Here is a 26,758-nt window from a genome sequence, read left to right as displayed (position 1 = left end):
GATCTGGCCAATTGTTTTGAAGGATGTTTTCTTCACCAGGGAAAAATTCTTCGGTCATCCACCACAGTTGTTTTCCATGGTCTTCCGGGTCTTTTGGTGTTGCTGAGCTCACCAGTGCATTCTTTCTTTTTAAGGATGTTCCAAACAGTTAATTTGTTTTGTTTTTTAAGCCTAATGATGGCTTGCTTCACTGATAGTGATAGCTCTTTGGATCTCATATTGAGAGTTGAAAACAAATTCCAAATAGCAAATAGCACACTTGAAATGAACTCTGGACCTTTTATCTGCTCCTTGTAAATGGGATAATGAGGGAATAACACCTGGCCATGGAACAGCTGAGCAGCCAATTGTCCCATTACTTTTGGTCCCTTTAAAAAGTGAGAGGCACATATACAAACTGTTGTAATTCCTACACCTTTCACCTGATTTACATGCAAATACCCTCACATTAAAGCTGAAGGTCTTCAGTTAAAGCACATCTTGTTTGTTTCATTTCAAATTCATTGTGGTGGTGGTGTATAGAGCCAAAAGGATTAGAATTGTGTCAATGTCCCAATATTTATGGACCTGACTGTATAACAAAAGGGCTTGGTGTGAGACCTGGGCAGTCTCTCTCCGCAATTACCAAATTTTTTAGAGGAGCTAGTGCCAGTGGATACAGGGGATGCTTTATCAAAGGCCTCCTGGGTTCCACCTGGGGATTGTGCAAGAGAAGAGGAAATAAACAGATCACTCTTCCTGCCCCATAGTAACTTTGGCTACAGGCCCTGCTGAGGGAGAGCATGGGCTACCAGGGACAAAGCCTGACACTGGTATCAGCCCCAAAATGGCAAAGAAACAGCACTTACTGGGTTCTTATCTGCTTTTGCCTGTAGCCACCTGAACCGACCTTCCCTCCTCCTTCTCCATGAGGTGGGTTGCGGCAGGTTTCATTTCTTTGGCAGCTTCCCGACTCTTTGTGGCTGGAGAGTCTGCCTTACTGCCGCCATGCGGGTCCGGCGTCTCCTCCGTACTTGCTTCCCTCTTCCGGGTTGTTCTGCACATGCTCTGCCTTTCCTGCACAAACTGGAAGGTCTGGTTTCAAAGCAAAGCTTGGAGCATGCTGTCCGTCATTTTTTTTTTTTATTCCTACCAAATGCAAAATCCAGCTGCATGGCCGGGAGGACCAGAGGACACCCCTGCTGAAGAGCAGGCCACAGGCTCTGGAGGGACCACCACTGTGACCGACTGCCTGTATCCTGGGGCGACCTGTGAGAAGCCTAGAAGGCGTGCAGGTAGAGTGTGGCCTTCACTGGCATTGCTGAACCTGTCTCACAGGGGGACCATCCAACACAGTCTTCAGGTCAGAGAAAAAAGGGACAAAGGGAAGGGTGGGGCCTTTTAACAGCTGTGAACTGATTGTGTTTCTTGTAGGGTGGAGCCTCTCATCTCTCACGTGTTTGCCGTCCTGGAAGGTGAGAGGAGAAAGTTCTAGCCCAAATGATGAACCCTATTGAAGTCAATAGGAGTCGAAGAGGAAAAATCTAAAGTGCCCATTTTATAGGCTTATATGCAAGTAATTGGCCATAAAAAGGGGTATGATGGTCAGGGTACTGCCCTAGGGGACACGTATCAATGGCAATTTTTATTTTTAAAAACAATAATTTTTTCAGGAGCAGTGATTTTAATGATGCTTAAAGTGCAACAATAAAAACAAAAAATTCCTTTAAATATAATGCCTGGGGGTCCCCTTAATCTGCCTGTAAAGTGGCCCATCTGTAGCATGCATAGAAGTGTAGCAAAAATTACATTTCTAAAGAACAAAAAAAATGAGGCAATTCACATTTAATTTGATTCGCAGTTGTATTTGCCGCCACCCCAAATTCTATACCAGACCCTTATCTGAGCATGCAGCATGGCAGGTCAGAAAAGGGGGAGGGGACGAGTGAGCGCTGACCAAGTTTACTATTTTTTTTATTATTATTAATTAGCTGTCAGCGGTGAAACCAATTGACAGCTGATTACTCAATGATTGTTAAAGATGCCACGGTCGGCTTCCCGACCCCGTTCCTTAACAACAAGCTTTTACTGCGCCCTGATTGGGCAAAGCTTTGTACAGTGTATTGCTGGGCATTTAGCGGGGTGAACATCTGCTGAACACCCTGCAAATTCGGGTGTTCCCCGAACAGGGTGAACAGCCAATGTTTGCCCAACTCTTATTTTTAGGGCTCTGTACTATTATTTAGTACATTAATTAGAAACAAATGTCATTCATGTCTATAGGAATGACATCCTGATTTGTATTCTGTACTTAACTGATCTCTTCTAAATAGAATGCATGCACAGTATTGGTGTATTCTGTTGATCCATAATCTGATATTTTGATTATTTTTGCTGAGTTGTATCTCTTTTTCTATGTAAGTGATTTATTTTTAAAGAATGAATTAAAATGAAAGATTTGTATATGTCATAGTATAGCATGTGTTTGCTGCCTCACCACAGGATAAAATCATTTAGATCCTTCATAGCTAAGAAAAGCCAGAGACAATGATTCACTGTTATACTGAGCTGATACAGAACGAACAATCTTACTATTAAAAAAAAAAAAAAATATTCAGACATTGGCTTGCTTATAATGAAATGCTGAGCACACTGCAGAGACAAACGGTTTTCCTTTATTAGCTTTCCCTTCTTGCTAGATATGATGGCTTTATTCCTGTAAAGGTAATGGATGATGATGTGATTTATGCAAACGTACAGCAGTCTTCAGAAGTGACTGATAACCTGGAGTACACCTGGAGTCCTCATACAACCTCCTCACAGCTTGTCCTAGTTTCCTCCAGACATAAAGGGATAGATTGTCTGGGCAACCAGACAAGTCCATGAATTGTTTCCTCTGGCTCCTCTAAGTGAGGCCCAGACAAGTTATAAACAGTATGTGAATGAGATCTGTGCAATTTACAGATTATCTTGTCTCTGCATATATTTTCTATGTTTGAGATCTGTGCAGTGTTAGCACGATTGCACTATAGCTCGTCCCCTTCATCTTTCCAGCAGAAAGCAGCAACTCAGGAACCGCGGGCCAAGAAAGGACGACGCACTCAAAACGTAGAAGCCAAGAAGGAAGTAAGCGCTTGTTATTTCTTTTCAGTGCTGTCATTAATTTACACCCCTATCCATGAATCACTTTTGTTTAATTTTGAAAAGCCACATTCACATCTCCTTGGTTTTATTTCTTTCATTCTAGTAAGCCTCTGCAGTGTTCTGGTATGTTGTGCACAGCTTATAGACATTAGTGACCTCGTGCTCAACTCCCCTTCTCATAGCCTTTGCTGCTCTGCTCCCACAATACACGTGTGCAGTGAATAGAAGTGTACGCACTGAAGGCAGAGGATATGTAATAAGAAGTGGTTGTTCATCCCATTAAAAAAAAAAAAATGATAAATTTAAAGTGCTCAGTGAAATCCTTTCCTTGTGATTTTATTTTTCTCCAATTTCATTTCAATTTTGAAAAATTAAAGGGAATGTGGCTGTCCTTAACCGCTATTCCATGAATAGCCCATAATGTGACTAGACCTGCATAGCAGGGGACTAAATTACATACAAAGCTGAATAAGTTTAATTAGCAGGGTTTGGGGTTTCTCTAACCGCTATGGAACTGTTTGGGTTTTTAGTTTGGCAGATTTAAGCAAATGTAGCATAAATACACCCATTTTTAAATGTTGTTATAGCATAAAGATTTAAAATAATTGTATTAAAAAGTTACAATGACTGATCAAAAACAATTATAGTTTCCCCTTAAGTTGTAGCAATCCAGTTCAATTTTTAGAATCCTACAGATGTACATACTACACACCACTCCCATGTCTATGTCTACTAGTAGGTACTTTATGTACCTGTATGGATAAATTAAAAACTGGGTGTTGAGTTTGTTTCTCTATATTTTATTTTGTTTAAATAAAATGTCCCTTTTTTTATTTGTCCCTTTTTTTTTTTTTTTGTAGGAGTCAGAACCAGAGCCTGAGACAGAAGCTGTGAGCTCAAGCCAGGAAATCCCCTCCATGCCGCCACCAGCTGAGAAGGTGTCTGTCTATACACAGACCAAGAAGCAAAGTGCCTCATCTCCAAGAATGTCACACCGTAGCACACAAACCAGTAATGATGGTGGGTGTCAGAACATGTGTCACGACAAGTACAGCAAGATCTTTAATGAGTTCAAGGAGAGGATGAGCACAGACAACAAGAGGGAGACTGAAAGAGCCGTGCAGGAAGCCCTAGAAGAGGTCAGAGTATTTCCATGTTCCCTACAATCCTTTTCAGAAAATAGTTAAAATTATGGGGTGAAGCTGCAGAACTATTGCAGAGATCCATGATTTCTTGTAGCTGTTGTATTGGGAGTGCTAAAATGCCCATTGGATGGCTGCTAAATCAGTAGCTTTATACCAAAAATATATCATTATCTTTTGTACTTCAAAATTTGCTTCCTGTTCTGCTAATTATACACAAACACTAATTATTAGCAGTATTTTTAAAATGGTTCTTCACTTACTTACAGGGGTCTGCTGATTGTCCTCCACCATCTTCCTCTGTTTGTATTGGATGTTTTTTTTTTTTTGGTCTTTGACAGTGGATACCTATTCATGACCTCACAACCTCCTGGAATATGCCACAGATCCCAGGAGGCTGCGGGGCCCATCAAAGCGCAGCTTGTGCATGCACAGTGTGGAGCCAGCTGTGAAGCTGCAGGGAATCACAGCTGGCTTCCCACAGTCAACATGGCAGTGCTAGGGACCCAATGACCGGCGAGAAACTGGCCCAGGTCTGGACAGGACAAGGCTGGATACCTGGGCTGGCAAGTGTCTTTTTATTAAAAGTCAGCAGCTACTGCTAAAACTTCAGTTGAACACTGACGAAGGGATAGAAATGCCGCCTGTTGCTGGGGAACCAGCCAAATGTCGATCCATCTCTGGCCAGCTTAAGGTGCATTCCTTTTATATTTCCCATGCATTGAGACATAAATGTTTAGGTCCTAAGTCAAAGGTGGTGCCTTCCCTGCTGTGAATTGGTATAATGTAGTTGAGGCAATGGGCACATGTACATTACTGTATTTTATAGGGATTTCAGACACTGGACAGTGGCCAATTTTCATATTATTTGCTATCTGTATTTATTTATGGATTGATTTTCCCAGTCCCTTATTTTAAAACCGTATATAAATTTTTATTTGTATTACGAAGAGAACTTAATTTTGTTCATTCCTCAAGTACATGGTTCCATTGCTGGTTTATCTATATACAGCGTTTACCATTATGGACGTCTTTGTATTAAAGGCATGAGATTTTAGTGATTTTTGTTTGATAAGCAAATTTGTTACTTTAAAGTGATTGTAAACTCTTGATTAAAAAAACAAAAAACAAACATGTTATACTTACCTCCTCTGTGCAGTTGGTTTTGCACAGAGCAGCCTGGATCCTCCTCTTCTTGGGTCCCTCTTTGCTGCTCCTGACCCCTCCCTCCTATCGAGTGCCCCCACAGCAAGCAGCTTGCTATGGGGGCACCCGAGCTGAGCTGCAGCTCTGTGTGTCCATTCAAACGTGGAGCTGCAGTTCAGCCCTGCCCCCTCTCTTCTGATTGGCAAACTGACTTTGACAGCCTCGGGAGCCAATGGCGCTGCGGCTTTGTCTCAGCCAATCAGGAGGGAGAGTCCCGGATTACCGAAGGACTCGTGGGCATCTCTGTTTAGAGATGGGGCACAGGTAAGTATTAGGGGGTGCAGGGAAGGCTGCTACACACAGAAGGTTTTTTATCTTAATGCATAGAATGCATTAAGATAAAAAACCTTCTGCCTTTACAACTCCTTTAAAAGGCTCATTTAGACAGGCGTTTAAACCCATCCTCCTTGCACCTATGCGCAGGCAGCCTATGCAAGTAAATGCAGACGCAGCAGACACACAGACACAGCCACCTGTAAAAATGTAAAATGCATGTAGGAGTGGGTGCATGGACCTAAACACACACAGTGTTCAAATCTGTGTACCCAATCCTACATGCATGTCAAATTTTGTTAATTTTTTGGTAGCTCCGACTGCTACGGAATGGGTGAAGTTACTTAAAAGAAACTTGGAAGCTGAACGGCTCCCCCCTGCGGTGTTGGAACTACTGGACCAGTTGGCTTAAGCCCTGGTGTTCATGTGTAATAAATCCCTGGATTCAGCCCCGTTGGTGTTCAGGGCATCGGCAGTGGGGATTGCTATGGCGCATGGTGTGGCTGAAAAGCTGGTCGGTGGACCAGGTTTCTAAAAAGGCCTTGACTGATCTTCCCTTCTTAGGGGAGAGGCTGTTTGGAATGGATCCTCTCTGGACGAGTTGATCAAAGGTATCATGGGGGGGGGTGAGAGCACTCATCTTCCCCAATCCTCTAAGGGCAAGGTGCCGCGTCCTAGGAAGGGGCCTTCCTTTAATGCCCATAAATGTCTTTTTCGTGCCTCCGGGTAGCAAGAAAAAAGTAAATCATTCAGGTCTTCTGGGGGTTCCAAGAAGCCATGGTTGGGGTAAGCAAAGACTGGCCAATCTGGACCTTCAGACAAATCCTCGTCTGCATGAAAGGGCACCCTCACCCGATTCTGAGGTGGGGGGACGTCTTTGTTTCTTTCTGGAACCCTGGACCTCCTTGATTCAGGACAAATGGGTTCACAAACTGATCCGATCTGAGTACAAGATCGAATTCCGGTCTCGCCAGTTGGACAGGTTCTTCCCGTCCAATCTTCGACCATCCCCAGTCCAGTTAAGGGACTTGCGAGGGGCAGTACTCGATTTGCTGTCGCAAGGAGTGATTGTATCGGTTCCTTTTCAGGAACATTTTCAAGGGTTTTATTCAAACCTCTTCACTGTGCCCAGAAAGGAAGGCAAGGTGCGTCCCATCCTGAAGATCAAGGCCCTGAACCGCCTCATGCGGGTACAGAAGTTTCGGATGGAATTCATCCGCACGATAGTGGCGTCGCTGCACCAGGGAGACTTCTTAGCCTCCATAGATATCAAGGACACATCCCTATTTATGCTGGACTCCAGCGGGTTCTTCGCTTTGCGGTCGCAGAGGAGCATTATCAATTTGTGGTGTTACCCTTTGGTCTCGCCTTAGCTCCCAGAGTGTTTACCAAGGTCTTAGCACCGGTATTGGCATTGCTGCTCCAGCAGGGGATTGCGGTACTGGGGTACCTAGACAATCTCCTGTTGAGAGCGGACTCTCCTTCAGTCTTGTTGGGGGGTTTCGGTTGGAACATCAATTTCAAGAAATCTGCGCTGACACCTGTCTTGAAACTGGATTATCTGGGCTTGACTCTGAATTCAGCCTTGGCCAAGGTGTTTCTTCCCCCAGACAAGCTGCAAAAGTTGCAGGAGGCGGTTCGGTTGCTTTTGGCGAACAATCTGTCCTCTCTTTGAGTTTGCATGCGGGCCTTGGGTCTGATGGTATCAACCTTCAAGGCGGTTCCATTTGCTCAGTTACATACCAGACCTTTGCAAAGGGAGATTCTTGTCAAATGGAACAAGGATCCAAAGTCCATGGACTTTTTGATTCGGTTAAGCCACAAGGTCTACTCTGTTGTGGTGGATTCAGTCTCCAGCACTATGCCAGGGCAGGTCCTTCCTTCTGTTGTTTTGGACGGTGATGACCACGAACGCCAGCCTATTGGGCTGGGGCAGGGTGCTGGGTAAGCTCTGTGCCCAGGGTACCTGGACGATGGAAGAGTCTAAACTACCGATAAATGTTTTGGAGCTCAGAGCAATAAAGCTTTGTCTGAGCCATTGGACAACTCTTCTGCAAGATTGTCCGGTTCGGATTCAATCAGACAATGCCATGGCTGTGGCTTACATCAAACACCAGGGGGCACCAAGAGGGTCTTGGCAGCCAAAGAGGTGGCCGAGATTCTAGCCTGGGCGGAAAAATGTATTCCAGCCCTCTCTGCTGCACACCACGGACGCTCTGGTGGCTCCTTGGGGTCAGTATTGGCTAATTTATGCCTTTCCTCCCTTAAAACTCCTGCTGAGGCTTCTGCGCAGGATAGAGGTTGAAGAGATTCCGGCCATTCTAGTGGCTCTGGACTGGCCTCGCCGGTCTTGGTTCGCAGACCTAGTAAGGTTGGTCGCCGATGCTCCTTGGAGACTTAAGCCCCGTACACACGTACCGATCGTCGGCCGAACGATCGGCCATCTTTTGTCCTGGGCTGTCGTGTCTGTTGAAAACTGCAAAAGACTGCACACGAATTTTGTCGGCCAACAACAGCCGACTGCAGAAGTGATGTCATGTGATGGTTAACTTTCCTTGTCTTTTTTCTTTTCTGAGCATGCCCAGTCTTGCTAAACGGCTGTCTGTCGGCCGAAATCTGTACTGACTGGCGAACAATCGGCCGTTCTGGTGTTGGCCAACAAAAATTTTAATGCCTGCACGACAGATTCTGTTTGGCCGAAAATGCGCTGTCGGCTGTCGGAAGCATCATACTAACAAGCCTACAATCGGCCGACGACTGATCGGCCGAATATTTACGGCCGACAATCGGTACGTGTGTACGGGGCTTATCTCTCAGGGAAGATCTGTGGTCTCAAGGTCCAATCTTTCATCCTGCTTTACAGTCGCTGGCTTTAACGGCATGGCTGTTGAAAGCCAGATGTTGAGAGATAGAGGTCTTTGTGACTCTGTGATTCCTACACTGTTGAAGGCTAGGAAGTCAACTTCTGGGAAGATATATCATCGTACATGTTAATCGTATATTTCATAGTGTGAATCACTGAAGGTGCACCCTCGCTTGTTTTCGATAGCTAGGGTCTTGGCCTTTCTGCAGGAAGGAGTTGAACAGTAGGTTGGCCTTGGGCACTATCAAAGGCCAAGTGTCGGCTTTGGTTATAAATTTCCAACGCCCGTTAGCTACGCATGCTTTGCTATGTACCTTTATACAGGGAGTGCGCCATATGGCTCCTCCAAGACGGTCCCCGCTACCTCCGTGGGACCTTTATCTGGTATTATCTGTTCTTCAAAAGCCTCCTTTTGAGAACATTCAGGAGATTTCTCTGCTTTCGTTGTCCCAGCAGGTTGCCTTCTTGGTGGCTATCACTTACTCCAGCTCGCAGAGTATCTGAACTGGCGGTCTTGTCCTGCCACTCACCGTATCTGGTGATACACAGGGATAAAGTGGTACTTCGACCTAATCAGTCGTTTCCTGCCAAGGTTGTTTGTGATTTTCATCTGAATGAAGACATTGTGTTGCCTTCACTCTGCCCTAAGCCCAAACATTCTAAGGAATTTGCGTTGCACTCCTTGGATGTGGTTGGGGCGATCAGGGTCTATCTGGAAACCACTGAGTCTTTTAGAAAATCAGACTCTCTTTTTATCCTTACCGAAGGATCTCGTAAGGGATTGGCTGCATCTGCCGCAACCATATCCAGATGGATCAGGCAGACGGTAGTTCAGGCTTATTCACTGAAGGGTCAGGATCCTCCTTTCCCGGTGAAGGCGCATTCTACAAGTGCTTCTTGGTCTTTTAGCCATCAGGCGTTGGTGCTGCAAGTCTGCAAGGCAGCAACTTGGTTGTCTGTGCATACATTTACAAAATTCTACAAAGTAGATGTTTTGGCATCTTTGGATGCTTCCTTTGGCCGCAAGGTTTTGCAGGCTGCTGTTTAAAGAGAACTGTTTTTTTTTTTTTTTGTTTCTCTTTCAGGGTGGATTGTGTTTTCTGGGTGAGCTCCAGTTGTTCATGGTTGATCTCCATGTTACCTGGTTGGCTAAGTTTAGCTTTTGGGGAGTTTCGTTTTTCGTTTGCGTTGTCTTCCCACCCCTCATGAATATACTGCTTTGGGATATCCCTATAGTCTCTAAATAGATGGAGCTGCGTCTGTCGATGAACGATAGAGAAAACTGGATTTTGGTAAGAACTTACCATAAAATCCTTTTTGCTGAAGTTCGACAGACACAGGACCCCCCCCCCCCCTCTTCTACTTCTAAGTGGGTTTTTTTCTATTCTAAACACTGCTAAACTGTTTGATGATAGTAGGGTTTGGGGGGTTATGCCTGCAGGGACAGCCCCCATAGGTGTGGTTAAGCTTTTTTCCTGCCTAGTACCAATTTTTGATAGAAGCATAATCCTATAGTCTCTGACTGGATCGAGCTGCGTCTGTCGATGAACTTCAGAGAAAGGTATTTTACGGTAATTTCTTACAAAAATCCAGTTTTCTTCAGTGTTGTCACATTAAAAGATGTAATAAAATGTTTACAAATGTAAGGGGTGTGCTCACTTTTGTGAGATACTGTAGGTACATCAGAAATCTAGTAGTTGATGGTCAAAGCTATTTGGCAGAAAGTGTTAGACCCATGGCCCCTGGATTTTATGGAATTTAGGTGTAGTGTTCTGCAGTTTTTCCATAAAGTTTTCATTATGTACGGCACAGTGTTCCCTAGTTTTGACCTCTAAAAAGAACAGAGTCAGAGAGCCACGTTTTAGCTATTGTCTTTTTTTTATGGTTGTGAAAACGTAGATCATGAGCAAAAATCAATGCTTGGGCATCCCATGTGTTTTTTAAGTTTCAGAGTACTTCACTTGATTTGTTATTTTCTTTTTTTTCTGTGCTGAGGTCTGGTGGCCCACAGAATGTTTTTCATCACCAATCTCAGGGTCCAGGATCCATTCCTACAGCAACAAGTGTAGATGATTCTTCAATCCAATAATATGTTCAGTACTTTTTCTGCATGCTGATGATCTCATTTTTTTCCATTATAGCTACGAGCAGAGATGGAAGAGGAGAAGAGACAAGCTGTTAATAAAGCTGTGGCCAATATTCAGGCAGAAATAGACAGGAAGTGCAAGCAGGTAAAAGATAAATGCAAAGAGGAATTCCTGGAAGAAATCAAGAAAATGGCAGCCCAACATAAACAGCTGATTTCACAGACCAAGAAGAAGCAGTGGGTAAGAAACCTAACCTGTGGCATAATGGTCCTCAGTAGTCAGTCTTCTCCGGTTAACCAGTCAAATTCTCCAACTCATTTTCCCAATGCTGTATTGGGAAGAGAAGAGGGAGAATCTGGTTGCAGTGGGCAAATGGTGTAAACCTAGAAAAAAGATGGGGGGGGGGGGCTACACAATAAAGTAACATTGGTGAGGGAAAATGATTCTTCATAAAAATTGGATTGACTTTGTCCACTTGTTTTGCCTTTATGGCAGTTGGGCTGGTGAGAAACGTTATTGCTCTTTACAGCTGTTTGGTGGCATAGTGTTTTTTATATTAAAAAGTAATAAGAGACAGATGACATCACACACTCTTCTGCTAAAATCATCTTTTTAAATTCAATTATGGTCCAAGCAGTTTCTGTGATCAACATTGATTGTTTTCAAGTGTAAAACACCTGGGTAGTGGGACGATCTAGTAAAACTACTGAGAGGATATTTGAAGTAAGAAAACCATTTTGCTACTGTGTTTACGTACTTGTTTGATATGGAGTCGGAACCTCAAGGAACATATCTTTTCCAGTAAACAGTCCAAGTCAATTGCAAACTGTATTAATTAGTGTCCTTTGACATTGGTGCACTCCACTCTTTTTAGCAGGGAATCAGTGGGCAGATCCTCGGCAGAATCTGAGCAGAAGAGGATGGATGCCACGTTTGTGACATCTATGCCTGTTCAGTTCTTGTCCACCTTTTAACTGCAGACTGTGGTGGGCCTGTGTTAGATCTAAGGGCTGCCAGATGTGAAAGGACTTTGCATGTAAAAGTTCATTTACATCAGGTTACCTCTCATCCGTCATGCTTAGGCCTGTAAAAACGAAAAAGGACACATTTCTTTTTTCATATAAGGACCGATTCAGAGGTAGGTAAATGAAGACACAAGCCCATTTACATCAACCTGCCATTAAACCTACATGGAGACTCTGATCAGGTCCTCATGAAAAATTGACAGGCTGACCTGATTAGATTGGCCTATGTGAATTGAGCTTTAGGAGAAAAAATATATTATGATAACCTTAACTGTGGATGCTATGCCAAAAAAGGCAAGCAGAGGGCAAAGGATTAGTCCCCAGTATTGCCTATAAACTCCCTGCTGATCTTTTCCCCATTAATGACTTGCCATGCCTTGTTGCACACTTGGTCTCTTTGTGGAGGCAACTATCTTTGTGGAAGTGCAGCTTTTTGCTTCCCCATGGCCAAGTTGTCCCCTCTGTTCTGATTAGGTGGGGTTATATTCAAAACGTAGCAGGAGAGGTGCAAAAAATTAGATATATAAAATAATTCAAACTGGTCCTCTGGTACAGTTTTCTTTCCAGCAAGGAGAACAGTGAGCAGCTCAGTAGTTACTGTACATCACCAAATCTCACTGAACATCTTGTGGGACTAGCAGTCAGAGGCAGCAATGCTTTATGGTCTCGCACTGCAAATATACAGCCGTGAAGCTAAGTGAAAAGTAGATCGTTTCAGGGTACAGCTTAGGCACAATTAACAACATTTCTGAATGCTCCCTATAAGAAGCTAGACCAAGGTGTAGATGTTCATTGCGGCTTCCATAGACCCTTTCTCACTGTGCAATGTTGCCAGCAACAAATGAATACCATCTGCCATTTTCTTTCTAGTACAGGTCAGGAAACAAATCAGGGATCCGATCCCTTTCCTCTCTAGTTTTTATGCCTGTGATTCAATAGGGTAATGTTTTACACCAGTATTTCATTGGTATACATTCTGTATAGTAGATACACTGTGGTGTAACATTTATTTTTATGAAAATAAAATCTATATTATTCTGATCTGTTACAAATGTCGAATAAACACAGTAGCAGTTGTCTTATTGTGTTTGTGTGTGTTTTGTTTCTTTTTTTGATAGTGCTACAACTGTGAGGAGGAAGCCATGTATCACTGCTGCTGGAACACTTCTTACTGCTCCATTAAATGCCAACAGGAGCACTGGCACGCGGAACACAAGAGGACCTGCCGCAGAAAAAGATGAATCCTCCCTCTGCATTGTCTCTCTGATATTTTTCCTCAAACTCTGCATTCTATCATTTCCAGGACACCGTACTTGCTTACTACCTGCATACCATTTCCAAACCAGCTCCTAGTGTACTAAGTGCTGGACATTATGCTGACTGCACAGCTCCAGTACTAAAGTGCTGAGATACTAGGTCACATGTTTTGCACATTGTCTTGTGCTAGACCTTTCCTTCCAACCTGTTTGCTGCCAGATGATCCTGTATTGCTGTGCTGATCTGTGCAAGGAGCTCTTCTGGGAGCATTCATGGATGGGCCTTTTTCCTTCCTGAGACGTTACGCTGATTTGAGAATCTGTTCCATGTTCCTTTTGAAACTATTGCTGAGACACACAGTAGTTTTGCTAGACAATTTTTTGCATCTTCAGGTTGAAGGCATTTTAAGTTTTTTTTAAAAGTTTTAAATATTTTAAAATCAATGTTATAGTGGTATATCTGCCAGCAGCAGGTTTTAATCTTCCCTGATATAGGCAGAGAGGAAAGCGCAATTTTTGTTCCTGTGCCTCGGGAAGTGATTTAGGCACTATTTTGTTTTCTTGTGCCTAATGGAGCAGCTGTGGACCAGAATTCCCTCTGGAGTAAAATACAATGAGGTCAGAAGAAGTGAGAGTCATTGGTCATAGATCTGTGAATGTAAGAAAAAATATAAGGAGGAATTTTACTACCTTTAGCAAGGCCTCACTTCTCTAAACCTACCGTTCATTTCCTTTTTAAAAGGCATTATTGTTTTTAATTATTCTGTATCTGGGGATTAACGTTTTAGGGAACAGGGTTCACAATGCAAGCGTAGTTCTTGCACACTTTATTTGTAAAATATACCCCATGTTTGTTCATTACTTATTTTCAATATATAACTTTTATAAAGAAATGGAAATATATTATCCTTTTTTAAATACAGGTAATCCTATCTTAGAACATAGAAATGACATTACAATTTGCACAGTTCATAGAGACCTATGGAGGCACACTTGGTAGACAATTTAAAGCCAGGAATTACCTTGGATATTTCTTTGCAGGGTTATTTCTCTTTCGTTCACAGACACAGCACTCCAAAAAATCTTTACTACTGGGTTATGTTGCCTCCTCCAGGGATAGGACTAGGCAGAACAAAAACACTTGGCTACGCCGGCGGGCCATCATCAGTTTGATATATAACCCTCCTCTCTGCTCTAGGTAATTGGTTTTAATCTCTCTAGTCAGGAGTAAGGACCTAGGCCCCTGGCTGGGATTTCTGGTCCTAGCAATTTTTTTTCTCCTTCCTTACATCTTGTTTTTCTCTCGGGAGATCTACAATCAACTACTGGGCTGGATAATCTAGATCCAGTGGTCCCCCCAGCCCAGCCAGCTAGCGCGTGCAGACCACAGCTACACGCTAGGTCGGCCGCTACATAGCCTCATGGACAGAGGCTGGCCCGTGTGTTAAACATCTCGCATGATCGCATACGACAGGGCTTGGGTCTGAGTCGCATTGGTCCCTTGGCTGACAGCTCCCCTACTTCGGTGGCGAGGATTGTCTGGGGCGTTACCCGCACCATGGAAGAGTAAGTACAGTCCCCCCTCTCCCCTTTTGGTGTTTATTTGGGGGTGGACGCGGGTAACCTCCAGGGACGGTCGGACCTGCTTGCAGGTTCCTTCCACCCATCCTTAAAAATCCCTGAGTGAGCTGGGCTTCCCCCCTGTCTGAACCTGGAGTCTGGTGGGGGTCCCAGGGCAGAGAATGCAGCAGAGATCCCTGGGGTCTCCTCTGCTATCCCCACCCTGTAAGGGTCCTGGGATAGTGTGTCCTGCCCTGGTAGTCTGGAGGGGTCCCAGTGTAGGAGACCCCTAGATGAATGCCCCACTGTGTAGTGTGGGTATAGTGCAGGGACCGGTGCAGAGTGCACAGCAGAGTCTCCCCTAATGTGTGTCCTACCTTCAGGAGGGGGTCCCCTTGCAGAGGGTGAAGCGTTGCAAAGAGGGCACAGGGAAGACGCTGAAGCCTATGACGGCCATTTTCCCTTAGTTTGGCTGGTCTCCATTTGGCAGCATGTTTGTGTAGCTCGATGATGTCATGGGGCCATTTTCCCTTAGTCTGGTTGGTCTCAGGTTAGCAGCCATGTTTGTGTAGCCCAATGATGTCATGGGGGGCCTTTATCCCTTAGTCCGGGAGATGCTGGAGACGACTGAAGCTTCATGGAGATGCCGAAGCGCCTCCTCTTCCTCGTCAGCTTCCTCTTCCTGTTGCTGGGACATATGAACAGGGATGGTGTCCATGGTAATGCAGGGTCTGATCTCTCGGCGCTCCTCCGATTGGTAGGGTGAGTCCTTGGGGGTCCCCTGCTATCTCTCTCTCTTTAGATGGGTACCCTAAGCCTTAGGTGGATCCTTTAGTGGTGCCAAAAGTTTGTTTTTTTTACTGCAAGGTCTTCCTTAATGGAGCCTCAGGGTCACATCTCCCCCACTGACCCCCTCATGGAGGTGGCAGGTCCCACGGAACCCCATCTTCCCATGGTTGCACTGATGGTGGTCCTGCAGTCCTTAGTGTCCCGGGTGGAAGGGATGTGTGGGTAAAGGCCCAGGAGGAAGCGTCCCCCGCCTTACCCTGCTCAGTCTGCCTCATCTGATTCTGAGCCTGGTGCCACTGTGGAAGCAGCCCATCCAGGGGGTCTTAATATCACACCCTCAAATCCATACGATAGTTGGATTCCTCCACGGTCGCAGCAGCGAATTAAAAAGCGCTGGTAGACGCAATTATCCCTGCAGTGCGTGAGACTTTAAAAAAAAAAAAAATGATGCGGCTGATGTAGCCACGGACGTGGCTATGTCGATTGGTACGCAAAAGTCACCTCGCACTCCAAAGCTGTTTCCTTATGTGCCTTATTTTGACAGGTATCCTGTAAGGGGCCATACACACTATACAATTATCTTTAGATTTTTTCCTTTAGATTTACCAAAACCATATAATATGAGGTCAAACCTAAACACTTTCAATTTGTATGCAATCTGGCAGGCCCTTGCATTACATAGTAAAGGTAAATCTAAAGGAAATCTAACAACAAAAGTTGTATAGTTGTGTTTCCAGCTTGAAGCGGAGTTCCGGCCTCGGGGGTCAATTTGAGCTGAAAATACCCCTGGGATAGTCAGGGCTAATACATTCCATAATGGATAGCCTCTGAACTGTCCCGGGTCGCACTTACCTTGAAAACTTCTTCTCCAGCGCTGCCATCTCAGGTGTGGGCAGCTGAAGCCGCAGCGTCTCTCCTCGTGTCCTCTTCCGTGGCGTCGGAGTCCCACAATGCACTGCACCAGCCCCGCTCGTCACTTCCGGTACAGGCGCGGCATCCCTGCATCCCTGTTTAGCAGCGAATGCCGCGAATGCACCGGAAGTGACGAGCGGGGTCGGTGCAGGCGCATTGATTCCTGGGAGCGATGACGTTCAGCTTCCAGGAATCATTGCAAACCGGAAGTGACGGCGCGGGCCGCGGCCGCAGAGGGAGGAAGTGAAAGGAAGATGAGCATATTTTCTTCTATAATAAGGTAAGTGACCAAAAAAAAAAATCGTCCCTATCCATTTCTCTTTCAGGTTGCCCTCAGCAAGCGGATAGCCCAAAATCAATTTTGAGGCCGGAACTCCGCTTTAAGGAATAGAAAGAGGAACAACCAAAATGACCCTTTTTGGTCCCCAAACGTTTTGCTGTACGTTACCCTTTGAGAATATTTGGGAAATTTTTCTTGCTTACGTTATCCCAGATGGTGACATTCTTGATGGCTATTATCTTGGCCAGGTGGGTATCGGAATTGGCGGCTTTATATTGTCGCAGTCCCTATTTAGTGGTCCAAAGGGATAAAGTGGTTCTTCGTCTCGGTCCATCATTCCTGCCCAAAGTTGTCTCGGACCTCCATTTGAATGAGACCATTGTGTTGCCTTTCATGTGTCCCAACCCGGCTCATCCCAAGGAATTTGCTTTGCATACCTTGGATGTGGTTCATGCGATTCGGGTGTATCTGGCAGCTACTGAGTCCTTTCGGAGGTCAGACTCGCTTTTGTGGTTACGGATGGACTAAGAAAAGGGCTGGCCGCTTCTTCGGCTACCATCTCCAGATTGATCAGACAGACGGTGACTCGGGCCTATTCCAATAAAGGTCAGGTTTTACCTTTCCCTGTTATGGCGCATTCTACTCGGGCGCTGAGTGCTTCTTGGGCCTTTCGTCATTAGGCATCAATATCAATTTTACAAGGCGGCCACTTGGTCATCGGTGCATACTTTCACAAAATTCTATAAAGTAGATACTTTGGCATCTGTGGATGCTTCTTTTGGCCGCAAAGTTTTGCAGGCTGTTGTTTACGAGGGGCTGCTCCCTCTTGAGGGTTGTTTTTCTGTAAACTTTTATTTTTCAGACGGGGCTCCTGTGACCCAGTTAAGGCTCCTGTGTCCTGGTTAGGGGCTCTTATGTTTAGCCTTGGGTTATTTTCCACACCCCTCATTTTCCTTTTGGCACTGCTTTTGGATGTCCCAGTAGTTATGATTTATTGAGCGTTGTGTCCGTTGAGTTCGACGGACACAGCACCCACCCCTCTATGGAGTTCTGATACTTCTAATACTGCTTTCTACTAAACTGATTACCTAGAGCAGAGAGGGAGGTTCTATACCAAGCGGAGAGCGGCCCCTGGGCATAGCCAGGTGTTTTTTGTTCTGCCTAGTCCTACTCCGTGAGGAGGCAATATAACCCAGTAGTTATGAATTTTGGAGTGCTGTGTCCATCAATGAACTCAGAGAAATGGATTTTACGGTAAGTACAAAAATCCCATTTTTTTTTTTTTTTTTTTTAGATCCCAACTGTGTCATGATCGATCCTCTTTAGTGTATATAATTCAGCTGTTCACACTACTTTTAGGCATTCAGTTCTAATTTTGGATATTTGTCAGGGTACGCTTACATCGAACTAGCCTGTTTGAAATCACAACCCGTAAATTCTGTGGCCTCATAATACCGAACGCAGAAAGCATGTGTATTTCTTGTTCACTCTACTTGTTTTAAGTACACAGTTTATATTGTTACAAGTTAAGAATTTAACACCATGCAAATTTTCAGTATTCGTGTGCCACTGCCAGGTTAGCTAGAACAATCATTGTACGCAGGATAACTTAACACCTTCAGAAGTCTATATGCCGTAGTTGTCGTGGATGATGGTATTTTGTGAGTGGACCAGTGTTTACCCAAGCCAGTCATCTCTATTGGGTGCCTGTGGTGACATCGAGTTAGTGCATTCACAAATAAGTGGATTCTTTGTAGAAATGAAATAGGGGAAAAAAACTAACAAGACAGTGACACAGTGTGGTCGATTTACCAAAACTGGGGACTTCAAAATCTGGTTCAGCTCTGCATAGAAACCAATCAGCTTCCAAGGTATATTGTCAAAGCTTAATTGAACAAGCTGAAGTTAGAAGCTGATTGGCTACCCTGCACAGGTGCACCAGATTTTGCACTCTCCAGTTTTAGTAAATCTACCCCAAATAGCTCAGCCGAACTGGACATGATTTGATCACTTTATGGCTGACTAAACTAAAGATGATTTTAATTGGTTGTTATAAGCTCCTGTATTTTTTTCTGTTACTGAAAAAGTCAACAAGTATATAAATACAATTTTTCTCTTGGTTTTCAGCCCAATAAATAAAGTTAGCATTTTCTGTGCCCCTACATATGCAGTTTGACCAAACTCTTGAATTCACTGCCCTTTGTGGTGACAGAGATGCCTCCTCGCCACATTTAGAATGGAGGTTTATGCATGTTTAATTTTGTGTAACCTGTCTGTGTTTTGCAGCATCAAAACGGGCTTTACTCATAGGAGTGGATCAAAAAAATTTTTATTGATTTTACTCTTCCACATTTCTAAGATTTTATTTCAGACTATAATTTTCCACTTTTATGCTCATTTGTATCCGTAGTCCAAATAGCTTTTACTTGAGTCTTCTTTTATATGGGAATGGGAGTTTTAATGTCCTGAAATTGGGATTTTATACAACAATCAATACTTATCAATAACTTAATAGCTATGAGGAGGGACCTAAACTGAGGAAATTTGTAAATATTTATATAGGTGTTTTGATATTTATTATAGGCTTTAGACAATGGCAGTGGGATACTGTTCTCAATAACGGACACATTTGTAACAGATTTTAAGAGATGTGGAGGGAAAAAAATCACCACTGTGCCCTTTGTATGGTCCCTTCTGTCTGGGTGGGTGTAGGGTTTCTCAATAGGTTCACCGCAGAGCTGGAAAATGGCACTGTGAAGTGTACCACACACATGAGAAAAGAGGGTTATCAAAGATAAGAGCGCTGCCACTATGCTGATCTCATACCCTGCCCCTTCACATAGACGAATTGAATACATTTTTTAACAAAAGGTTTTTGTGAAAACTGGGACATGAGTAGCCCTGTAGGGCATTTAAGCAGACTAGAGAATTGCTTGTATTGTCCCCGATCACTGATCAGATTCAGGCTTTGTTACAAACTGGCAATTGGACCTTGGGCTTAGCAAACACAAGACAGTTTTGGTTAAGTAATATAAAGAATTAAACTCATTGTCATCATCTAATAGAACCACACACACTAAGAATCTGAATACATCTCTATAATGTTACTTTATATCACCGTTCTGTCATCCTGGCCCCTTTTATCACTGTTTGAATGTTGCCTTGCCAGCTTGGAGTAGGGTAATGCTTGCTTTTCCTCATGTAGGTACAGGCCATGGAACTGTATTTCCCAGCAGACACCAGTCTAATAAAATGCTGTGGGTTGATTAAGGAACTTTTCTGGGCACTGACTGCAAGTGCCATTGGCCTCTGCAAAGTGATGTGGCAACAGCTATACAAAGGCAGCTGGGCTGTGCAGAACTACAAGGGGGTATGTCAGAGACTGATCACTCAGTGAACGGTCCATGTGATGGGGAGCAGACATTGTTGCACTTGAAGGTAGGCATTATAACTATAATCGTTCAAATGGGGGCGTTCAGGATATTGCGGAATACCTATACTATGGCTATGATTTTTATTTCAGTTTTTCCCAGAATTAATTTTTAAGGTAGCCCCATCCTGTAAATGCAGTGTATGTGAATAAACCCACCTCTGAGTCTTCTTGTTTAGCCAGAATTTTAACTTCCCTCTGTAGGTGTATGGTCTTTTGGGGTCTACAGGGAAATCTCCAGTAACTAATGGATAAGGAATCATAGTCACAGGCATTTTTAATAATGCAATGAAAACGCTCGTCCCTACCATGTAAATGCTAGTCTAGGGACCTCAGATCTAAATCTTTTATCAACTTTCTTGAGATGTTTTAAGTGCCCTTCATTCTTCGTTTGAAAGTGTTAAATACATGTCTTAAAAGAAATCTGTCAAAAGAGAAATGTGTGTGCTGCCATTGCCATCCTCCCTCTAAAACTACTGTTTGCCTGGCTGTCCTGCATGACCCTCTGTCTGTAGTGCTTTCAATCTCTGTTCTGGAACAAGTATGCAAGCTTGGTGAGTTTTCCGATCTGCATACTTTTTCCATGTCAGTGCGGGACACTTTTCAATTGTGTCGCACAGCAAGGAAAGCTTTCAGCAATTGACTAGCGACATTGCCAATAAAGCATTAAATTGGTTGCTGCGGATAATAACCTGCTCCTGTCTGTCAGTTATATATCTGGTTGGCATGAAATAAGCAAAGACTGGTTGTGTTTTGTTTCCAAGATAAATCTTTTTCCCTATTGCATTACTGCAAAAGAACCACTGACCTGCAGTACAATCCGGACAACACAAGTTATTTCCAAGCAAGGGTATTGATCCAAACCTGTGAAAGAAAATATATTGTGACAAAATATGTAATATAGAAATCATTCCAGAAAACATACAATATTGCAATAAACTGCATGACAATAAAGACTTGTGTTCTTTTGGCTTATTTTCCTTCCTGTGTCTTTTGACATGGTTGCACATTGCGGAGTTAAATCGGTGTGAAAACTGAAGTCAACAGTTAAGATTGTGGCCTGGTTTTTGTATATGTTGTAAGTTAAAATGGTAAAAAAAAGAAACAGTTTTGAAAGCATTCGTACAAAACTGAGTTCACTTCTATTTCTTAAACTGTACTAAGATGTTCTGCTTGGCCACTCTGCACATTGTAATTACCCATTGTGGCTGGTCTAGTTCTATGGTGCATTCTGCCATTTTGTAAGCTGCTCTTACTAGCAATATGTGTTAACATTTGTTAATAAATGTATTTAAAAATTGATTGGTGGTGTCCTTTAATGGTCCTTTTCCTAACTGATGTTTTCATTTGTAGCACACTTTAGCTTTTGGCACTTTGGGCTGTGGATTCGGTCTGGAACTTTGATATCATAGTCTATATCAGCAGCAGATGAAAACTAGTTCTGCCGGAAGCTGGTTTCTATGGGTACCACACCTATCAAAATCCTCCTTGCCCAGCTTTATTTCAAAAACCATATACACCAAGCAGCTATAATTGTATGGCTACTAACAGTTTAAGTGAGTAACAATGATTATCCTGGTTACAATGGGATCTGAAAGTCAGTGGAATATATTAGGTAGCAAGTAAACCGGTTTTCCCTGAGGTTGATCTGTTGGAAGCAGAAAAAAAAAGTTTGTTGTGTATGGAGCTGTATAACTGTAGACTGGTGAGGGTGCTCATGCTCACCCGTGTCCACAGCCAAAAGCACCTACAATGGGCACGTAAGCATCAGAACTGAACCACGGTGCAAAAAAATGAGGTGCCCTATTCTGATGAATCATGTTTTCTTTTACATCATGTAGGCGGCTGGGTGTATGTGTGTCACTTACCTGGGGAAGAGATGGCTGTAGGATGCAGTATGGGGTGAAGGCAAGCTGGCGGAGGCAGAGTGATGCTCTGGGCAATGCAATTCTGGGGAACCATGAGTCCTGACATTCATGTGAATGTTACTTGACAAGTACCACCCACCTAAACATTGTTGCTGACCAAATACACTTCTTCCTGGAAATGGTATTCCCTGATGGCAGTAGCCTATTCAGCAGGATTATGTGCCCTACCACACTGCAAAAATTGGTCTTGAATGGTTTGAGGAACATAACCACAAGTTGAAGCTGTTGACTGGCCTTCAAATTTTCCAGATTTCTGTTCAATGGCCTATCTGTGGGATGTTCTGAAAAAACAAGTCCGATCCATGGAGGCCCTACCTCACAACTTACAGGACTTAAAGGATCTGCTACTGACTCCTTGGAGCTAGATACCACAGCATACCTTCAGAGGTCTAGTGTTGTCCATTCCTCAACAGGTCAGGGCTGTTTTGGCTGCAAAAAGGGGACCTATACAATATTAGGTGGGTATAAATTAATGGCCAATTGGTATAAAGGACTTTGAAAACATTTTAGGCACTTTTTGAAAAATGTAAAAAGAGCATGATTTTAAAAAATGATGCAATTCTAAATAAGATAGGGAGATAGATAGAGCTGCCTTAAGGACTATAAATGTGAGCCTCCGGGGAATGGTTACAAAAACAAATACCAACAATTAAACTAGGAATAATATAACAAACTTTATTGAATACAAAAATATCAAATAATAAAAATCAAGACGGGAACTACCCACCATCACCAATAAAAAAGATGTCTATACTGTACAAAAGGAGGTACGCCAGGGCTGGGACAAAGGGTGGGCAGGAGGGGTGGTTGCCCTGGGCGCAATGGTTTATTGCGGGGATGGGGAGGCGCCTTAACCCTAACAAAAGGGGGGGCGCAGTTTGCCATCCTTGCCCTGGGCGCTGGATGACCTCCCGGCACTGCCAGACGCCATACTCACATGTACACCTCTCAATCCAAATTAGTGCTGGACTATTAATTAAACTACGGGAACAGTGTGTACACGGAGACCACCTAAAATGACTCTTCAGGATGGTGCAGCAGGTACAGGGAAGTCATGAATATAGCCCAAGTGACCCCAACTCAAACTGGGTCAACTAATTATCTGTTACTGCTGCAGCATCAAGTAGAGTCCCCAGGAGATGAAAAAAACATGAATTTGGAAACAGGACATGAATGGTGTAACTGATCTAACTCCCCATATAAAGTAGTAACAAAAAACAAGGCATCTGTATTGCTGTATGAAGTGATTCCGACTTAATGATACTGACTACAATCCACAGATGAATAAACCGAACTAGTGTCCAAGTGTGGCTAACCGCAATATAAACATGTAATGGATGGACAGATAGTGATTATGTCATCAGATGAACATAGAGCACGGTTGCAGGAGAGGATAAGCAGCGGGCAGGTGAACAGCAGCAGAGAATAAACAGTAAGTGGCAGATCTCGGCAGGAGATCTGAAACAGCAAGCACCTGTTGATTCTAATCCAGCCTCAACGTTCCAAGAGTAGATGGCTCAATCTTGGTTCAGGATACCGGTCCCGGTAACCTAGCAGTGCTGCATATAACATATATGTTCCAAACCTGGTAGCTGAACACTTCAGTAAGACCAGGTGTGCCATTCTGAAAATGTCAATGAAGGCTCACTGCATGCTGTGGTTCGGAATTGCTGCATTCCGCCTTTATGGGCACCTGCCCTAATTTCTCACAAGTCCCGCTACAACTTTCCAAGAAGGTGGAGATGGTGAAGGGCGTGACTAGTGATGTCCGAAGCACACCTGCATGACATCAACATGTATCACCGAAATCCCAGCTTCTTCAGGAAGGCAAGTTTCGTATATTATTCATAGTTTAAAATTTTTTTTTTATGTTTTATTTTTCTAACCTTTCCCAGGAGGCTCACAGTAATGGTCCTTAAGACAACTCTGTCTGCCTAGCTTGTATATACCTTGCGTTTTGGCAAAAGAGCCCCACTTTACATAAGCGAGTGGGTGGGTTACCAGAGGTCTCTTCTGACACCTCATTATTTTTAGGTTCCCTTCTAGTTTAGTTTGTCTACTTCTTTATCGATTAACCTTCAAGTGTATAAACAGAAAAAAAACAAAATTTAAATACTGATAACGAGTCTACTTTTTATGTTTAAAACTGCATCGCAAGTACACCTCCACATAGTATTTTAAAGGAACTTAAGGTTGCGGAGGATTAAAACTGCCCCTGTTATTTCTGTCTCTTCCAGGAATCCCAGACTCAATGATGCTGAGATCTGAGCTCTGCGGCTGCCAAACCATCTCTTCCAGGACTCCTTGTTCTTTTTACTGAAGATAAGGGGTTTTCATTATGACATTTCTTTGGGGGGCATTGTCCTGCTGCAGAATGATCAGATACCTTTTCTTATAATATTGCATGATGGATAGGATTTGCTTGTATTTTCAGCTATAAAGGTACCATTCTTTCTGACCAAGTCTCCAACTCCATAAACCTGCAAGGAAGCTCCACTGTTGCCTTCAGATATTGCTTCTTGTACACTCTTAAAGCCTTCAGTGAACAAATTGCTTTCTGTTACAGCCAAATACTTCAAATAAGGACTCCTCAGTCTAGATCACCTGCTGACCTTTTTCTGCACACCACTGTTTTCATGTATAGACAAGACACTTGGCTTTGTATCTGTGTTGAAGAGATGACCTTTTAGCTGCGCTTTTTCCTTAAAGATCACTTCTGACCAGACATTCCTGTACTCTAGGTCCCAGAGTCCCGCTGACTTCTGCCAGGTCTGAAATTGTGGTGCGAGGTTGTGGAAAACAATACTGCAAAGGGAAGTCAGTATGATGTGTTACTCATCAGTTGCATTAAAGTAATTTTTAAGGCTTGGCTTAAAAATAAAAAAATAACCTGCCATACCTGTTCTGTGCAGTGGTTTTGCACAAAGCAATCCTCTTTTTCTTGGGTCCCATGGCGGCGTTTCTGGCTCCTCCTCATCCTTATTTGATTGGGCTTATTGATTTTCTCTGTCAATGCAGTTTGTAGGCTGTTAATTGATAAACAAAACCTATTGCATTATTTCTGAAAGCATCCTCACTTTACAGTATTTTCCAAGGCTTACCATTTCTTTCCTGAAAGAAAATGGCTCCCATTTTCTCCTGGCAGTGGGGCGGGGTAGCTATCCCCACTGGGAGAGCACAGTGGTTCTAACAGTGACTGCAATAATTGCATGTAAAATCCGACAGGCTAGCTGTACCCAAGTTGATCAATCGATCAACTCAGGTAAATTCAGCCTGTCCATACATGGGTCGAAGTTTGTCCGGTTCCTGCTGAACCGGCCAAGGTTCGATCTGTCTATGGCCAGCTTAATTATGCATCTTCTATTCTTATCCATAGCATGCATAACAACCAATAACCTTATGTTAAAACATTAGGCAGAAATAAGACATGGTAATACAAATGGGCAGGCGGAGCCTGCAGTTGTAGGAGGGGAGGAGCCGGCCTATTTAAGGTCAGGCCACCCTCCTCGCTGGGCTGTTGTCGCAGGGTATGAACATCATCGGTCACGCCCACTCCATGTCAGCTGCCAGAGTCGTATCTTTGGACGCCTGGAGTACACGGTTCAGGATGTCCAGGTACCCTGAGTAGGAGGGGGGTACACTCTGACCCAGCCGCATGCAGGCAGTCGGCACATCGGGGACACCCCACCACTCAGGGAGGGAGGGGGGTGGGGATTTCGTTGCTGTCTTGTCACCACCTATTTCTGCACTGCCTTCCCCCCTTCACCTCGCTGATCCGATGCCCCCGCCTGCTCCCCCCCCCCCCCGTCTTACCCCTGTCACCATCCCGAATTTCAAACACAGCTCGGGCGGTGTAGCATACAGCCTGCCTTCTCTGGTGTCCTGTAACCCCGTCAGGACATCCGGGCGGAGGGTTCAGGGAATTCCCTCCTCCTCCGACTCAAGGCTGTATGGAAAAAAAAAATATGGGGGGGGGGAATGCTTCCACCCAGGCCAGTGTTAGTATTGCATCCGCTCAGCCTCTGGACCCAGCTGTCAGGACAGGTGAGCTGACTGCCAGGCCATGTCACCCATGCTGTTTTTTTTGTTGGAGGGGGTCCTGGTTTCTCGGCCGGCAGGATGAGGGGGGGTGGTTTACAGGACACCCACGCTCAGCTCGTTCCCCTGGGCTGCCTCTCCCATGTGCCTGCACAAATTCTCTTGCTGTGGTCTGCAGGCTACCCCCCCCCTTTTTCCTTCCCGTTACCAACAACACCACGGGTTCCGCCTTTCACAAGACTTGCTTTTTCAGGCACGTCTACAGTTACTCCGCCTTCAAACCTCACGCACTTACACGCACTTTTGGCCGATCCGGCAACCTCTGTGTCTGGAGGTCACAACATCTCTTGTTCATACCTCGGTCCTGGCTTTTTGTTCCCTTAGTCGTAGGTTAGGGGGCACTCGTGCAGTTTGGCCCCCCTTGCACGTAGGGTTGGCATTCGTAAGGCTTTTCACTTCGTTGAGTCAGTCTCTTATGTTGTTTCAAGTCAGTAGCGTCAACCACAGTTTTGCTTACCTACAGGTAGTTCGCACGAACATTTACAGACATTCAGGCAAGCCTAAGACCCCCTCAAGAGTTATTAAGGTATGCTGTTCTATCACATTGGTACCTTCTCTTCCTTAACTGGCGGTGGGGGGGGGGGAGGGGGTCAGGAGCTTAGGCAAGTCACTTCATTGTTATCGCGGGACCAACACCCATCCTCACACGGAGGTATTTTCGCCCATCAGCCCAAATCTTATCTAGTGTCTCCCTGCTTCTGCCAGGTTAGTTAGGGCATCATCTTCCCAGAGGCCTACACCCTGCCATCGTTCATGGCACAGCACAGGTCCAAATCATAGATAGCG

General features: G+C 44.2%; 1 protein-coding gene across 5 annotated transcripts in view; it reads left to right on the top strand.

The window, feature by feature from the left end:
- Positions 1–18,584, top strand: part of ZMYND11 (zinc finger MYND-type containing 11) — a 191,648-nt gene extending 173,064 nt beyond the window's left edge. For 3 of the 5 annotated variants that reach the window (XM_082259455.1, XM_082259453.1, XM_082259457.1), the window contains 5 exons: positions 3,034–3,105; positions 3,984–4,262; positions 10,749–10,934; positions 12,838–14,031; positions 17,811–18,584. In XM_082259455.1, coding sequence (XP_082115581.1) covers positions 3,034–3,105; positions 3,984–4,262; positions 10,749–10,934; positions 12,838–12,960 — 660 coding nt within the window. In that variant the 3' untranslated portion in view covers positions 12,961–14,031; positions 17,811–18,584. The remainder of the gene's footprint in view (positions 1–3,033; positions 3,106–3,983; positions 4,263–10,748; positions 10,935–12,837; positions 14,032–17,810) is intronic. The other 2 variants (XM_082259456.1, XM_082259454.1) reach the window with 2 other exon arrangements.
- Positions 18,585–26,758: the final 8,174 nt, after the last annotated feature.

The sequence above is a fragment of the Pelophylax lessonae genome (genome assembly GCF_965119305.1).
Source record: "Pelophylax lessonae genome assembly, chromosome: 5".
NCBI classification, from domain to species: domain Eukaryota; kingdom Metazoa; phylum Chordata; class Amphibia; order Anura; family Ranidae; genus Pelophylax; species Pelophylax lessonae.
Note: the sequence above shows the minus strand (reverse complement) of the source record. Positions and strands in the feature narration are given on the sequence as shown.